The following is a 17,124-nucleotide window of genomic DNA, read 5'->3' on the forward strand; positions in this document are numbered from 1 at the left end:
TTGTCGACCCGCAGAAGAAACAAAATGAAAATAGGATAAAATTAACGAGAACTGTTGCGCAACAAGACAATCTGATCCTCAACAGGACAAACGTGTTGTGGTATTTCATTCCATACCAAACTTGAAAGTCATAAGGATGCAAGATATCCAAAGTATTGAATTTATTGAGGACACAAGCCTGTATCATGTCTGGATCGATTTTAAATCCACAAATATGCTACAGCCAATGATAGAAAATAGGCAGCAATTCCAGCAATTGGGGTTCGACCTTATGAATAACGGAGGGAAAACTACTCCAAATGAACAGCGGTTTGACATGACAAACCTACCCGTTCATTCAATAGTAAAACAGGCCGAGAAGTCCCATATTGACGCAACCCCTAGGAGATTACACCGGCACAATGGACAGCGGACTCCGCCAGAACGTTGGAGCCATTATGACACTAGTCAGCAAATCCAGCATACGGCCCATACAAAGCATTTTATATGGAGAAAACTGGAATATACTTTTCCTTCTGTGCGAGAAAACAACAGATGCCACAAGTAACAACTCATTAATGCAATGACGCCTAAAGTCTTGCTTTGCTCGTGGAACACACACGGACATGGCCATTTATTTCGTACAACTAATTAAGAGCTTATAAATCACCATTTTATCTGTATTCAAGAATCATGGTTACATGAACAAACAGTGTGCGACGGATACTCAATTCTAATGAATACAGCGATCCAGAGAGCAAGAGGCCGCCCGTCAACTGCTCTACTGACAATGATAAAAAATGGTGAGAACATAGAAAAACTTGAATCTACAAATCTCCATCCATGGGCACAACTAACCATATTCAAACAATGGCGAATTAACCCTTCCACAAAACCCTGAAAATCAGTCCCTATGATATAGAAACCTGGGGTGTAATGAACCTCTATTGGAACCCAACCGCCATGGCAGTAGAAGTCTTCATAGATTCAGTCTTTTCAGCAATTGATCATGCTGCTGGGAAATAACTTGATATAGACTTCATAATTTGTGGTGACCTTAATCCCTGTGTGATAACGACGGTTCTAACCTCAAAGATACCATGCTTTCTCCACGAGCTACACTCTGGAACAAAGAAACAGCAAACTGAAACTTATTCCGCTCGGACAGCGTCGATGTAAACACAGGCCACCCTGCTCCTACGTGGGCTCGCGGCTCCACAATCGCAACTATCGATTACATATTTTTGTCAAAGAGAATGTACGACAAAATCAATAGCAGCCATAATTTCAAATCAGACAATAGTGATCACTACATCATGACAAGATATTTGCCAGCTCACATTCTAAGCAACGAAAAAATCATCTTACCACTAATGGAAGTTAACACTGGGATGAATAGGCTAAGAATTAAACAAAGTACACTTGGAAATCTTCCGAACATTTTCCGAAATTCCATGCTCGACGATCTTCAGAAAATGAACTATGAATGGTCACTTGCGCCCTTTAAACAAAATATTCAATTTAAGCAAACCATCCCCCGTAACCATATCCATGCCTACAATCCAAAGGTGGTGGAGAAGAAGAAAGAACTACGGAGAACCCTAAAGCTGATAAAATTGCAGAATCTGCCTGACAAATTCAACCTGATCAGACTGGCCAAACAAGGGCACAGAAATTGTGTGAGAAACAACAGAATGACCCTTAACAAGAAGATGCTGAAAAGCTGTTACAATCATTGAAAAATCATAATACAAGACAGCTGTGGTCTCTTCTACATGGCCACAGTTTGACACAAGACTCAATGATTGCTGACGTACCAGAGGCAAGCTGGACTGCGTACTTTACAGAACTTTACAAGGCCAGGCCCTTGCAAGTTGAAACGCAAGATTGAGTCAACGGCCCACACTGGAAATTCATCTGGGACACAGGAGACATTCAAAATGCAATACAGAGCTTAAATTCATCAAGGGCACCGGGTCCAGATGGCCTCTCCAATGAGGTGCTCAAACAAAATCCAGAGATCTGGGAAATTATGTGTGCCAAGATTTTTGAACTAATTCAAAAGACAAACAATATTCTAATAAGAAAAATAAACACCCAAACAAGCTCTGACATTAAGCACTCAACTCTGTAGACTTCAGTCAGGAACAATAGTTGATCCCAGCAGTGTGCATAGACGTTTCCCTTACTTATAAGAGTCAACTAAGAGTTCAGCATGTCTGTGAAGCTACGGGTAACACCATCCACCTAAATTTTAGGAATAACTGATTAGATCATAGAGTATGCCACCTTCTTGTCTCTAGCCTTCAGTTTTGCATTGGTGAAGCATATCCTCTGTTCAACTATTGCCCTTCTTACATTGTTGAAAAACAGCAATTTCCTTAGCCCCAGCCTCATATCCTCGAGCACCCTTGCACTATTTCGAAACATCTCGTTAGCCAGTGAGCATAGAATAGCACAATTAAAGATATAGGGGAGGCTCTTTCAATTGCAGAGCCCGGGTGTCCAGGGTAAGCTGAGTTTCTAAAATCTTTCCCACACAAAGATCCAATATTTGAGGAAGAACTCACTGCAGGAATTCAAGTGGGCACCCCATCTTTGCCACCTCCAGAAAGCCCACTGCTCTTAGATCTGTCCAGTTTAATGAACAATCTTCCCACTTTCTCCAGCATGATTAAGTGCCTGCGCACCATGGACTCATTCTCGAAATTGTTTTGTTTTCTGCTCTCATTTCCACTAAAGCTCCTTTAAACTGCCCAATCCGGATGCCTACATTATCCATATTAATCATGAGAACATACTTGAATTTTCTTGTTTAGGATATGTCAGTAATAGGGCTAAGAAAGCACCATCTTTCTTTTCAATACAATATATTGTGCAGGCATTTTTATCCAAGCATAAACTCTTTATTGTCAATGTACAGAAGAATGATTCATATGAAGATCAATTTCCAAAACAACAGTGAAAAAACAACCACAATAACAACAAAGAATAGCCAATTCTTTTTTCGTCCTATATTGTGCTTTTTCAAGCTTTCAAGAGCTTGTCACCTTTTATTAATCTCCATGTCCTTTTAATCTTTAAGTTAGATAGACTTCTATCATAATTCTCAAGAGATCATAATTTAGATGGTCTCAGAGATTGAAATTAAGTTATTCTAGGCTTTATATAATTAGTTTGTTTAGTATAGGCCAGTACCTGGGCCCAAATGTCCTCTTTTTTCTTTTCTATAGGCCAGTTCCTCAATTGCAATTTGACTGGCTCAGCTGCCATCCCAGAGCTCTGTACTCACAGTTGTAACAGAATATTTTCAGGAGAGGTAGGAGATCTGCTACAGTCAGTTTCAAGAAACTAGTTTTCAATGGTAACATGCATCTAGTTCCGATATGACAGGTACTGTCCAACTTCCACTGATAGAATAAAAGATCTCAGAGACAGTCTTTCATCAGCAAACTATGGTTGCTGTGGGGGTGGGGAGGGGGGTTACTGTATAAAGAGAATGGGCACAGCTACACAAAGCAGTCTCTAGAAAGGCCATAATGCATTGTAGTCTCCTGCATAATTTTCTGGGGAGAGTTTTGTGAAACACATATGACTTTGAAACAACACTGGTTTGAGCATGCAACATGATATCACTCTCTGACCCACCCGTTCTTTCTTACAGGTTCTCTCTAATCCAATGGACACCTTCCCTGACTCTCTACTGACCCGTGTCCTGGCCTTGCTTCCAGCCAGGGACTTGGTCCTGATTTGCCGCCTGGTTTGTCACCAGTGGAAGGAGATGATAGATGGTGGCGCTGTGTGGGAATTAAAATGTCAGCAGGAGGGGTTCCAAGCTGCAGATCCTGAGACAGAACAAGTGAACTGGCAAACCTGCTACTTCCTGAACAAAAATAAGCGAAATCTCATCAGGAATCCATGTGGAGAAGGTGATACAGATACAGCCCTTCAGCGGGCATGGGGTTTAGCCGGCACGATACGGTGCTGCTCTTAGAGGGAGGTCAATACTACCTGCATTGCTATGGAACTGAGATCCCTCTCGTTTGGAGCAGGCCAGTGCAGGCTACAGTGTGTAATGTCCAGAATTGAAGTGAGTGTGTGTGGTCTTGGGTGTAGACTGACAGCCTCTATTTCATGTCTGGGCGCTTAAGGACCGCAGGGATGCTGTTTCTGTAGATCGTTATTCACTGTAATGTGAGTTGAGTGGAGTAAAGAAACTGAAAGGATGTAAATAAACAATGGTAAGGAATGTAATGAAATATTAGGTGGTCTCCTGCAGCACACCTCTGCCTTTTTGGTGGCCTTGTGGCTCATGGATCTGGGGATTGAATTTAGTTGGGATAGATGGTCAGGCTCATGTGTACCGTGAGGTGTTGGCGAAGGGTGGAGTGCAGGCTGAAGTACGTGGGGCCTGTGTGCTAGGGTGATTCTACATGGTGTGTGGCAGTGAAAGTTGGACGTATGTTTTATCAGGAGGGGAGAAATCAAGATCTAGCAGTGGCCAGTGCTGGGGCAGCTGCCAGTCTGGAGCAGGGGATATATCATAGGGCTGAAGATGCCATGGGCTCTAGAGCCTCCATTGTGATATTGCACTGGACAATTTGTCACAGAACATCACAAGGATAGTCACAACACTATATTCCAGTGCAGCCCCCTCCCCCACCCTCTTGCCATGCTCTTAGTGCCCAAAGAATATCACGAGGTCAGGCTAAACACCATATACCAGCATTGTCACTATGAAACACATTTTAATGCTGGCTTTGTCCAAAGAAAATCACGAGGTCCAGTTTCAGTAATATATACCAGCATTGCCACTGTGAAACACATCTGCAAGCTGACTTTGCTCCAAGAAAATCATTAAGCACCATCTCAACAATATAGCCCAGAACTGCCACTGTACAACTCAATTTCATGATGCTTGTTGTCCCAGTTCTTCCCCCTTCTCTCTCTCAGGGCCTTTGTATGTCTCCCATGCCACTCTCGGGGCCCATGTTTGACCCCTTATGTTGTTTTCAGATCCCACTTTTAGCAGCCATGTAACTTTCAGGGTCCATGTCTAATTCCACATCAGTGCAGAGTATTGCTGCATGTAACACCCCCGACCTATGTTTGAACCATGTCACTCTCGCTGTGTGTATTGCTTTCATATTGGCCTCAGGGCCCAGTATTGCCCTCATGTTGCACCCAAAGTCCAGTATTGCGGCCAAGTTCCTTCCCAATGGCACACCTTGGGCCCATTCATTTATCCAAATCATTCCCAGCCTCAACAGGCTTCACTTCGCTTGGGCAGGCTAAAACACCAGTACACACCACCATGCAAATGACTTAGCAGAGGGTGCCAACCTCTGCTCCCCCATCTCACTGCTTCTGCACATGCAGTGGATTGGGTCAGCATTCTGAACCCACCCTGAGCCTGTGTGATAAACATGATAGGGGGATGGTTCAAGATCTCCCTCTATGCCTCCGTGTGCTTTACTTTTAGTGCCTCACTAGCATTTCATCCGGGCTTGTGAACGCCTCCGGAGTCTGATGTAATTAAATCGATAAAGGGAAGCCCAAGGTCACATGGTCTTCCTGAGGGTTGATCATGTTTACTTCACAGGTTCTCTTCATTCCTGGGATCAATCTTTAGAACAAGGGATATAAAGGGCCATAGAAGAGTTCCCACTTGAATAGGCCTTCACTACCTGGTTTTCCATTCTGACCAGGTGCCGGATTAATAAAGCCCAGGGCAGCACCTACTGAATCACACATAGGCTGTGCCAGGCTTATCCCGGTAGTAGCACATACAAACACAACTCAATCCTCATTGGACCCCCAGCACTCGGGAGTGGCATATCATGCCCCTCATGCTCTGGGACAGCTTTCATCCTCTCTAAAGCTATTGGCACTCCCTCATGCTGGTAGCCTTAGCAGCATCAAAGTAGAGTATCCAGGTGAAGTGGCTGTCCTGTGGACGGCCCACAGGGTCTGTGGACCACTCTTTTCCGTCTCAACATGGGCACAATTTAGTTGGACTCTGAGTGGGCACCAACTCCTGGGTGGAGGAGATGCAGAGGTTCTGATTGTCTGTGCACATGTTTTAATAATGAAAGGCATGCACCCATGCAGTTAGGATCCCACATTTGCACAGTATAAGTCCTCAAGCAAATAAGGGAATATACCCTTTGCTTTGAACTGATCTTGTAATACCTTCTGAGCACTCTGCAAAGCCATTTACTCTGTTCATTTTGGTACTCTTTGATTTCAGCAATGTTTAACAATCTTCAGCTAACAGGTTTTGCATTGTCATCCCCATACCAACTAACTGGTGTTGGTCATCACCACTATGGGATTCTGTTTCAAAGTATGATCCCTCTATCACACTCCCATCGCTTCTGAACTGAGCATCACTGAAATGCTTGATTGGCAGTTAATGTAACTGGAACTCATAATCACGAGAGGGCAAGGACCAGTAATCCATTATGGTGGAGATGGTAAACAGTGGCTTTATGTGGAGATGGGACTAGGTTTTGAGCATATTGCTTGGGACTATTTTTTTGACAGGCTGTTGTTGCCTCTGCAATAGAGATTAATGTGGGCTGAATCCTGTGTATATTTTTTCAGGGTATAATTGAAGAAATAACTATTCCACCATCTTGGAAGTCAGCCATAATTATCCCTATTTTTAAAAAGGGGGATTGTAAAAATCCAACTAATTATAAGCTGCTAACCCTATTAGATGTCGAAAGTAAAATCTTAGCCAGTCTTATATTAAGGGAATTAGAGAATTGGGCCACAGTAAACAAGATCCTCCCAAAACAGCAAACAGGGTTCCGCAAGGGTCATGCTACCTCCCTTAACAGTATTATATTGGCCACCTTGACACATAATGTAGAGAGAAAAACATAATTGCGGCTATATTGTGCCTTTGTCGATTTGTCAAGCGCCTTTGACCTGGCCAGTAGAGAACGGCTTTGGTATAAGTTGGCCTTAAAGGGGGGCTCCAATCCCCCTGATAAACATTTTAATGTCTCTCCATGAAAACAACACAGTAAGAGTGAGGATCAGCAAAGAAGGACACCTCTCCTGAAATATCCCGGTTGGGAGAGGGATGCATGATTGCTCCCTTTCTCTTTAATTTCTACCTAGCCGATTTTGGGGAAGGAGTAGATACTGAAGGGTTGGGTAGTGCTAAAATCGGTGCCAGAGCCGTTAAATGGCTCATGTACGCAGACAACATCGTCCTCATGGACACAACAGCAGTAGGACTCCAGCGGCTTTTGACTGCCCTTGAGGCATATATGAAGGAAAATGATCTAAAGATGAACCCAGGAAAATCCAAAATAGTGATATTTGGGGGAAATAAAATAGCTATTTGTAAGTGCGATAGGAGAATAGGTGGCGACTCCATTCATGTAGTAGAAGAAATCATCTATTTAGGCTACACGCTTTATGCTACTCCTAGCAAAAATCAGATTTGGGCTGAATTTACAGCTAGGATAAACCAACTAACCTCACAATTGCAGAAAGTTATCAGTCAGTTCTGCGAGTTCTCACTGCTTCCAGCTGTGGGATTCAATTTGGCTAAGGTCGTACCTATCCTCCTGTATGGGTTAGAAGCTAGACCCATTGCTTGGTTATTTGATTGACAGATGATCGAGGGGAAAATATGGAAGAAGGCCTTAGGCTTGCCTCAGGGGACTCCAATGGTAAGCCTAAGATTCGAGTTGGGCCTCAGATCATTGAAGTCTGAGCTATACTGGAAGCTACTATCCCTATATAGGTTGATTGTTAGCCCTCTGAAGGATTTACTATACGAGGATCTCTGGGAGCATTTATATACAGGCCACTCATCAGTGTTGCAAGACCTGAGGAGGCTGGTATTGGAGACTCTTTAAATCTGTGGTAGTGATGAAGACACACTATTAATAAATCCAATGAAGTCAAAGAAGGCTTTGATGACAATGGACTGGACTCAAACAATTGATCAAATGAGGTGATGTACAGTAGGGCAAAACACTTTCGAAGTGTGATAAAAAATTGGGGCATCTCCCAAGATACTTGGTAAAGTTCCCCGATAAGAAAGTGACACAGAACTTCCGTAGACTGCGGCTAAATCAGATCCATATTCAGTGTTGACTAGATGGGGGCGGCAAGAGGAAATAAGGACTTTTTGTTCAGACTGTAAAGATCTAAAAACCCCATTAATAGAACATTTGTTAAGGTTTTGTGAGGGTACGAGGGCCTTTAGAGAGAAGTATTTGGGCCCCTTAACAATGTCAGCAGAGTGGCTACCAACCAATATGTTTTGGAATAGAATGATAGCCGGATATAAAACCTCCTTAACAATTAACGTGATAAAAGTACTGCAACAGTCTGGGTTTATTCCGCTGAAATATTGCTGAAGACTTGTATTCTCCCTCTGCTTTTCCTCCCCTTTTTAGTTTTAGAAGCAGGAAGTTTTAGTATTAGTATAGTTACATTTTGATGTGTAGATAGTGTTTTAGTGTGGTTAAGCCAGAGAGTTTTAGTATTATTATAGTATAGTTTGAAGTACAGATTGTGTAGATATTCTGATTTAATATGTCTCCTTCTATTTCGTTTTCTTATTCTTTTTTTTTCCTCTTTTGTTTTGTTTTGTGACATGTATGAAATATTCTGTGAAAAAAACTTTTTTTCCTTTTGGTTGAATCACAATAAAAAAAATTATATTTTAGATATCACCGTAGTTTGGTCATTGTTTCAGCTGGTAAACACACCATGTGGGGTCTGTAGATCAGTGGACTAATACGTTCATTTTAGGGACCGGTCCTCATGGTCACATGTTAGAAAACCCACCAACTCCACTCATTGAGTTGGGTAACCATTAACATCTGATATTAGTGTCTCCGAAAAAGGGGGGAAAAGGGCACTTTACAAATACTCCTTATATTATACCTGTATGTATGGGAGAAAGCGCAACACATTGCTAAGTCAATGTTAATAGAACATTGTCTGATGAGATCTCAGAGTCTGATTGTGACAATCAAGCAGGTAAAGATAGACTTCTACACTCTCGGCCTGTAAGTGGCCTTCCATTTGAACCAGGACGTTTGTGAACACCCTTTGTGCAGTTATGGGGCTGATGAGAAGGACTTCAGATCAGAGGTGCTAACATATGTGTGGAAAAGACCCCAGAGGTCACTGCTGAAATTAGCAGAGTTAGCATTTTTAAGTGTGGATTCCACCTATCTCTGTTTAGGACTTTTTAATCTAGCGCTAGTGTGTAGGATTCCAGAACATGACACGGACCAACCTTTTTCTTCCCCAGCAGATGAACACCTCTGATTGTATTATTTGTGGTCAAGACTGTCAGTGATGGTGGGTACACCAAACAAAGAGTTCTGATGGATCTTGTGGCTGGTAGAACTCAATCCAGGGCTCCCTAGACTAAGTCGGCATTTTATTTAGAAACCAATCTAAACCAATAAAAACGGACTTAACTAATGAAATGGGTAGAAGAATATACATGCAGGGGCAAAAGGGAAGACAAGAAAATGGCATGATTTCTATTGGCTGAACCTCTTCATAGGGGAAGGGAGTTTTGTAAAGGGCATATGGAAATGCTTTTTATGGGTGAGGATCTTCTTGCCAACTGTGGGAAGCAGAAAGAAGCACCTGTATTTTGTTAGTATTAGTGGGCGAGCCATGATGAATGCGGTAAGGGAGGGGTGGCAGGAGATACCAGAGAGACTTTCCCTTTGACTTCCCTTCTCACCCATTGTATTGCTGGTTCAAAGAACATTTAAAAGGGCACAGGACAAATAGACACAGGAAGTGTGGCATGAGAATATGAGTGGCTTCCTCATGATCCCCCAGGGGACATTTTGTGTTTGGGTTACTTTTAGAAAATGAATTTCAACCTAAGCTTGTAAGAAGCAGCTCACTGGTAATATCTGTGTAATGTACTCAGTGACAAAGTTGTGTAGACAGACTATTTAAAAAAAAAAAAAACGGATTCATAGAACAGTGGCATCTCAATATTTAAAATGTTTCCCTTTTTCCTTATTTATAGAAGAGTTTGAGTTTTGGACCAAAGAGGAGGATGGAGGAGATGCCTGGAATATTGAATCCCTCCCAGGAGACAATGGTGTTGAGTTTCCGGGCGAGGGAGTCCACAAATACTTTGTTACATCTTATGAGTAGGTCCATTTTCCTTTTTCTGTCTTTGCCCCTGCGGGTAGGTGTCTCCCTCCTTTCACAGATGCGCACATCCAGAGTAAGGGCCCCTCAATGCCATCACTGCCAGACTGCAGCAGCGCGTGCGATTGCCACACTAAGGCTAAGGTTCTCTTATGCCTGCACACACTGAAATGAAGATTCAAACATACCTGAGAGTATAGTTTGAGCTATACCAGATCCTCCTGGGTGTAAGCCTTTTTCCAAGCCTCCGAACCAAGAAAGTAACATTGCAATGCTACCCGCACTCCCTGAGAATATGGATCCTCCATGATTGGACTCCCTAATGATAGCATTTGCCCATAACCTCATACCCTGAGAGGAAAGATGCTCATGGCTATCCACCCTAAGATTAAATGTTCCCTCATGTCCTCAAACCCTGATAGTAAAAATGTCTCTGTATGAGCACCCTTGGAGTAAGACTTCTGCTAAACCTGCACACCCAGCGACTAAAGTTTCCATGATGCATGAACTCATTGAGTGTATGGATCCTCTATGACTATACAGCCTGAGAATAAGGTTTGGGCCATACAGGTACACCCTCTGCATAAAGTTCCACCATGGCTTCATACCCTGAGAGGAAGATACACTCCCATTCCTGTACATTATGAGAGTGATATTAATTTCATAACTGCATGCCCTGAGAGTATGGTTTGCACCCTATCGGCAGTCCTTGAGGTCATATTTTGACCTGTATGCGCAGAGCCTGTGAGTAAAGGCCTCCCCATGAATGCACACTCTGAGCAGTAAGATTCACCCATGCCTGCAAACAACAAGAGTATGTTTCCTCCCATACATGTGCCCTATTATATACAATTGCCTATAGCTGCACACTCTGAGGGGTAATAATCTCTGTATACCTGCACACCCTGAGAGTAAGGCTCCTCCTTCACCTCACAGATTGCTGTGAGGCCTGTTTTATTTCCTGCGCTCTTGTAGTCTGCTGGGAGGATCTAATCCTCTACCTCTTATATTGCAGGCATTGCAGCAAATCACAGACCATAGATCTCTTGGCTGAAGGATTCGGGGAAGATCTTCTGGACAACACTCAGCCTAATATCCTGGTAGAAGATTGGTAAGTACCGCATTGAGGATTCATAGGCCAGGGCTGAGGGCTGCCTTAAAGCCCACTGTTTGGAGATGATCTGGTGTTTTCTGGAGTTGGTGTGGAATAGGTGTCTTCTCGGTACATGCACGCCGTGCCCATATTCTACGGTTCTTCTGCCACGCATGGCAGCTGCACTTGTAAATCAGCTATGTTTGTAGAGTAGGGGTTTTCCATTTTCAGTGGTACCTAGGTGTGTGGAGCTGCCCATGTGCTTGCATAAAGAAAGGCTGGAATGCTCTGATTGTACATCAGAGGCACACATGTTTACGAGGGCTGTGGTTATAATCAGCATCTACTTACTTGCACATGCATGTATGCTTGTATATGAGAGGCTGGGTTGTGAATGGGAGATTGTGCATGCATGTGCGGGGGCTTTGTGTACAATAGGGGTGTGCAGTTGTGTTTGAGCAATTTAAGGATAGACCTGTACTGGGGATGCTTTACACATGAGATGCTTGGTTTGCACATGATTGGATAGGGTTGCACATGTCTGTGTTAGGCTTCACGAAGAGCATAGTGGGCTAGGTGTGTCCATGGGAAGGGCTGCGCTTGTACACACTTGTTCAGGGAAGGCACCTGGCAGGCTAGACCTGCACATGGCCAGAACAGTCTTCCACATGAGTGAGGATGGCCAGGGCAGAAGTGGGGTTATGTCTTCTTCAGTAGTGGCAACCTCATTTCAGCATCCTATACTAGCTTCTTACCAGAAATTGCCATCACCTGCCATCTTGCCTCTTTTGCTCTCTCTTATGAACTTATCCTCGAGTTCCAGAGTGTTGCCCTTACACTATAAAATAAGTCAGGTCCTTTTTGATTTAAAATAAATCTTCATATTGCCTGTCTTATCTTGGAACCCTGCAGCGCAATCGCGAAGTGTTTCCTATTCTGGGAAGTTCCATGAGAGGTTTTAGGCAACTCGCGTTCAGAAGCCTCTGACATCCTTTCCCTTGCTTCACTCTTATTGGTCCAGTTACTGGGAAGGTGGTGGTACCTCGCTGGCCGCCATTCATTCTTAGATGATGTCCTGCACATTCTTAGGCGATGTGTCTGAGAGACTGCCCTGGCATCCGCAAAGCCAGAATGACCCCGCAGTCCTCGAGTTGCCCGGAGGAAAACCGAGTTCTTGCTCTTTTCCCTTTTCTCAGTTTTCACTCCAGGGTCAGGCCTAGCTGTCTTTTCCTTTATTACCGGGTATCTACCATTACATCTACCTTCTGACAGTTCGCTTATGTGTACCCTGGGTTCCTTTCTTAATTGCAAATTATACTTTGCAAAAATCTGCATTTATCATCTATTTTAGCGCAAGCAAATCTAATCTTTTTTTACTCATTTTGATGGTTATCCCTCTATTCAGGACTCATTAATTACAAGGCTTTCTGGTGGAAACGTAGTGGTTTCTTCCTGCATTTTCCCTGGCTCCTTGATGTGTTTTCTTCATGTCTCTTACACTCCTCTTTGCTGTGGGTATCTGCTTGACTGATCTTAACCGCAAAGTGGGGTTGTGCATTATTCCACGGTGGGTGGAATGAGCATTCCAGTCTCTAAATTTTATTGATGACTTTTTTTTTAATATTTACTTACATATGAGGCTTTTTTTTTCAAATGTATGTTTGGTGTTAGTTATGCTTTCTATTTAATAATTATTTCACTGGTATTGTTTGCAAATAACACTCCTGCTCCTGAAACATGTCAAATAGTAAACATAATGGATTAAACATAGTTGGGTAAGGCTTGCACTTGAACGTACAATGCTTAGGTATAGCGGATTCGGATTGCTCATAGCAAGGCTAGGTTTACACACTTAATCAGGGTAGGCTTACACATGGGGCGCTGCATTACACACTGTAGGGTAAGTATATCACAAGTATATCACATGGCTGGAATGGATTTGGACATGGATGGACTTGGTTTACATGTTCTGACGCATGGCCGTTCATTTCAAGCTAAGCTTGCACATGGTGAGATTTTCACCTGGTGGTACTATGCTTGCATGTGTTCACACTTGCCTTTGACATGCCGATGCAGGGCTGTCGCGTGGAAGGCTAATCTTTCACAAGGCAACACTTATACATGGTGGTGCAAAGATTGCATGTGTTGAGGCTTGGCTTGGGCATGCCAATGCAGAGTTGTTATGTGGCAGTATACGCTTGCACATGCCATGGCTTGCATATGGTGGCAAGAGAAATGCGTGTGCTAAGGCTTGGCTTGGTCATGCCAAAGTAGGACTACCACATGGCAGGCTAAGCTTCTATATGGTGAAGTGTGCACCTGGTGGTGAGAAGCTTGCACATGTTGAGGCTGCACAAGTTGGAGCATGCTGATGAAGGTCTGTCATGTGGCAGGCTAAGCTTGCACATGGTGAGACTTGCACTGGCGGCTTCAGGCTCGCAGTCAGGTGTTGGGTTGTACTTTAATGGCTATACATAAACTATGTAGTAATGTTCCTTAAAGTATGTGCCTGCCACCTTAGACTGCTGTCTGTGCAATGATTTGAAAGCTCCTGGTTAATTATTGCAATCTTCCTTACACTGAGTCTGTTAGTCCTCGCCGTATCTCTCACCCATGAGAAGGTTCTCTACTCTGCCGCCAGATTCTTCTAATATGGCCCCTGCCCTTGGCTCCGCCCACTATACCAATAAGGGAAGGAGGTGGATGCTGCGCCTCCTGAGTATAGATTAATCGTATACCACTACTGCAGCCCCCTTTGGAGGAAGGTGTGACATGAATACTGTGATGGGGACTACCAGACTCAATGTAATGAGAAACACCATATATAATCAGGACATTGGCCCCTCCATCTGGAGTCCATCTGACAGTCACCACTATTGAGGAAACACCCAAGCTACTAACCAAGGCTCCAGGAGAATAGGAAAGAGCACACCACACTCCAGAAACTGTGCATCTTGTGTTTATTACAAACGTGCAAGCAGTATAACACATTGTAAGGTTCTGCAACAGCTACCAAAATCGTGTAACCCACTCTAGATTGCCTTACGGGTCCAACCTGGATTAGTTATGTTATGTTCCCTGCCATTTGCATGGTCGCAAAGGCTCTCTACCAAATCTAAAACAGAGGTGTGCAGGTTTATGATATAGGGAGGAGAGAGAAAACCAAAATGTCATTACTGTTGTGTTATTGCATATAGACAGGAAGACGCAGAGCTCTCAGTGCGGGTCTGCTTCTAGTCGTCCGTGGTATTTGTTTCCAGTGTGGACACATTTTGTGCCCAACATGCTGGAATGCATTGGCAGGGCTGAGTGGTATGTGGGTTGTAAAGGGGTAGTGTTGTGATGTTTGAAGTCTACTCAGATGGATCTTTGGCATACTGTGTATAGGTGGCATAGTTGAAACGAATGAAGTGTGTTGAAATGTTAGTGGAGGATTAGGGAAGGGCCTGGTGGGCAGTTGGAGTGTCCATCCAGTGCATTTGTGGCATATTGCTAGAAAGGCTCCAGGGCTATCTCAGTATGTTACAAAATACAGTTCTCCAAGGTTTTCCTGAGTTTTGCAGCAATAATAGAGAAATCTGATCTCTTCTATCCCTATTTGGTGAATCACGTGTTCCTAGGAGCACATTGTTGCTTGATTTAATTTTTTTTCTTGCTTGGTAAGGGATGATATTTCCTTGTATGAACTTGGCCACATGGCTCTGAAGCCCTCTGCGGGCATTGCAGAGTGCTCGATTTTAAAGTGGTAGTTCACTCAGAAATGTTATGCTTTAAAACGGTTGCCCATATTAAATATATTTTAAGATTATTTTTGCTAAATGTTCCTATGGAAAATATTCGGCAAAGTCGTGATTTTCAACAACTAGAGGGCATCCATTTTCTAAACTGAAGCAGTTTCATGTGTTTCGAAGTTAAGCTCTGCTCTCGAGGCAACAATCAAGCAAAAGCCCCCTACTGGGAGCTTTTGCTTATTGCTGCCGGGGAGCAGAGCAGTTAGCAAGGCTTTGTCAACAGGGAGCATGGCCATTACCTGCCGAAGTCGGGGCTGATGAAAGCAGGGTGCTTGAAGACTGCAGCCCCCAGGAAGGTTCTAAGGCCCCTGTAGCAGGGCCGGGAATGCAGCAATCCAGGCCAAGTCCAGGTCTGGCATCCAGGTAGGGGCTGAGTGCATATCCTGCAGAAAGCGGGTCCCTGGGCAGCTGCTGCACCCAACAGGCTGCAAGCCAAACCCGCATTGTCTCAGCCAGAATCACTGTCGGCAGAGTGCCGGTTTTCCCCTAATAGACTGCCCAGACATGCTGCTGAGAAATGCTCTGCTCTCTGGCAGCAATAAGCAAAAGCTCCCACAAGGGCATAACTGGGAATATTAAGTGGTTTTAGAGAGCCCACTGCAAACACGGCAAACATTGAGCCTTATGCTTCTAGTTTACTGAAATCCTTACTCTCTTCCCGTCCTCCTCCAAGGGTGGTTCTCCTCTTCAGGGACCGACTATTGTTCTTAAATATGCTGCAAAAGCTCATTTTGTGCCCATGGAAGATACCCCACTGAATGTACTGACTATTAAGATGCTTTTTTAGTGCCTGTAATATCTACCAGGCGTCTGGGTGAAATAGGGGCTCTTCTTTTATCACGCCCATCTTCATTTTTCCAAGGAAGGAATGTAACTATGTTTGCCTGCCTCATTTACTACTAGAAATGCAGCACCTCTTCATGAAGCAAAAGGTATTATTCTTTCATCCTTCTTCACCCAAGAAGAAATCATTCACAGCACAAATTTACATCTCTCGCACAACAACCTCTTCTAAAGGGGATTCTTGATTTGTGACTTTCAGCCTTAAACCAACCACTACAACGTTACGTTAATGGACCAAGAGGTGATAGCACTAGCATATGAACTTAATAATGGTCCTACTCCAGTAGGTGTGCAGGGACGTCACTTAGAGTGGTTGGGGCCTCATGAGCAGAACTGAAGAGGTGCCGATGTCAGAGATTTGTAAGGTGGCTGTTTGGGCATCCCTGTCTTCTTTTATACTGCACTATAACCATCGCCTACCCGCTGGGTCATTCTTTTACAGTGTTCTAAGGGCAACTACTGAATAAGTATGCAATTTCACGTTTGATTACATTTGATTTACAATACAAAGTGGAGTGGTGTGGTGTGGTTTGTGTTTCAATGTCTACAACTTGCCATACCTTCACTTTGCTTATTGAGAATGAAGAAATGCTCTGATTACTTACTGGTGATATCTATTTATCTGAGTCTATATATTCTTCATCACAGTCCTCTTCCCCTCCCTGCATCCCCTTGCCTTGTTTGGGACTATAAACCTTGTTCTTGGTGCTTGAGAAGGGCTGGGGGAGATAGACGCACAGCTGCACCTTATAACCCTGCAGAGAAGAGGGAAGCATAACATTTGTCTTTTCTTACTGCTTGCCAGTAGAGTTCCAGTGAGGGCGGCTGATGGCTCGATTTGGTTAGGTTTGTGACAAGGAAGATAGGGACTCAGAGAATGTAAGATTAATGGTAAGTAATCAGGGTATTATATTTGTATAGTGATTTCAAATATAGGAATTTCGTTGGAACAGTGTGGCTTCCATTGTTTGCATGGGCAAAATTGGTAAGTTCACACGCACACCCACTGCCTCCCTCTCTCTGTCTCTCTCTGTCTCTCTCTCTTTCTTTCTCTCTGTCTCTCTGTCGCTCTCTCTCTTGCTCTCTCTCTCTTTCTTTGTCAATGGTTTGGACTACAATTCCCATGATCTGTATGACCCTTTACTGTGTTATCTGAGGCTGATGAGAACTGTCGTCAAAAAAATCTGAAAAGCCAAAGTTTGCAGACCCTTGTAGTACACAAAGATCATCACACAGTGATGTGTGCATGGACCT

At 43.6% G+C, this 17,124-nt stretch overlaps 1 protein-coding gene across 3 annotated transcripts in view; it reads left to right on the forward strand.

Annotated features, from left to right (window-relative positions):
* Positions 1-17,124, forward strand: part of FBXO2 (F-box protein 2) — a 323,859-nt gene that overhangs the window by 219,034 nt on the left and 87,701 nt on the right. For all 3 annotated transcript variants that reach the window (XM_069609926.1, XM_069609927.1, XM_069609928.1), the window contains exons 2-4: positions 3,644-3,908; positions 10,016-10,142; positions 11,159-11,254. In XM_069609926.1, the coding sequence (XP_069466027.1) occupies positions 3,644-3,908; positions 10,016-10,142; positions 11,159-11,254 (488 nt within the window). The remainder of the gene's footprint in view (positions 1-3,643; positions 3,909-10,015; positions 10,143-11,158; positions 11,255-17,124) is intronic.

Source organism: Ambystoma mexicanum, chromosome 8 (genome assembly GCF_040938575.1).
Source record: "Ambystoma mexicanum isolate Mex_15411 chromosome 8, UKY_AmexF1_1, whole genome shotgun sequence".
NCBI lineage: Eukaryota > Metazoa > Chordata > Amphibia > Caudata > Ambystomatidae > Ambystoma > Ambystoma mexicanum.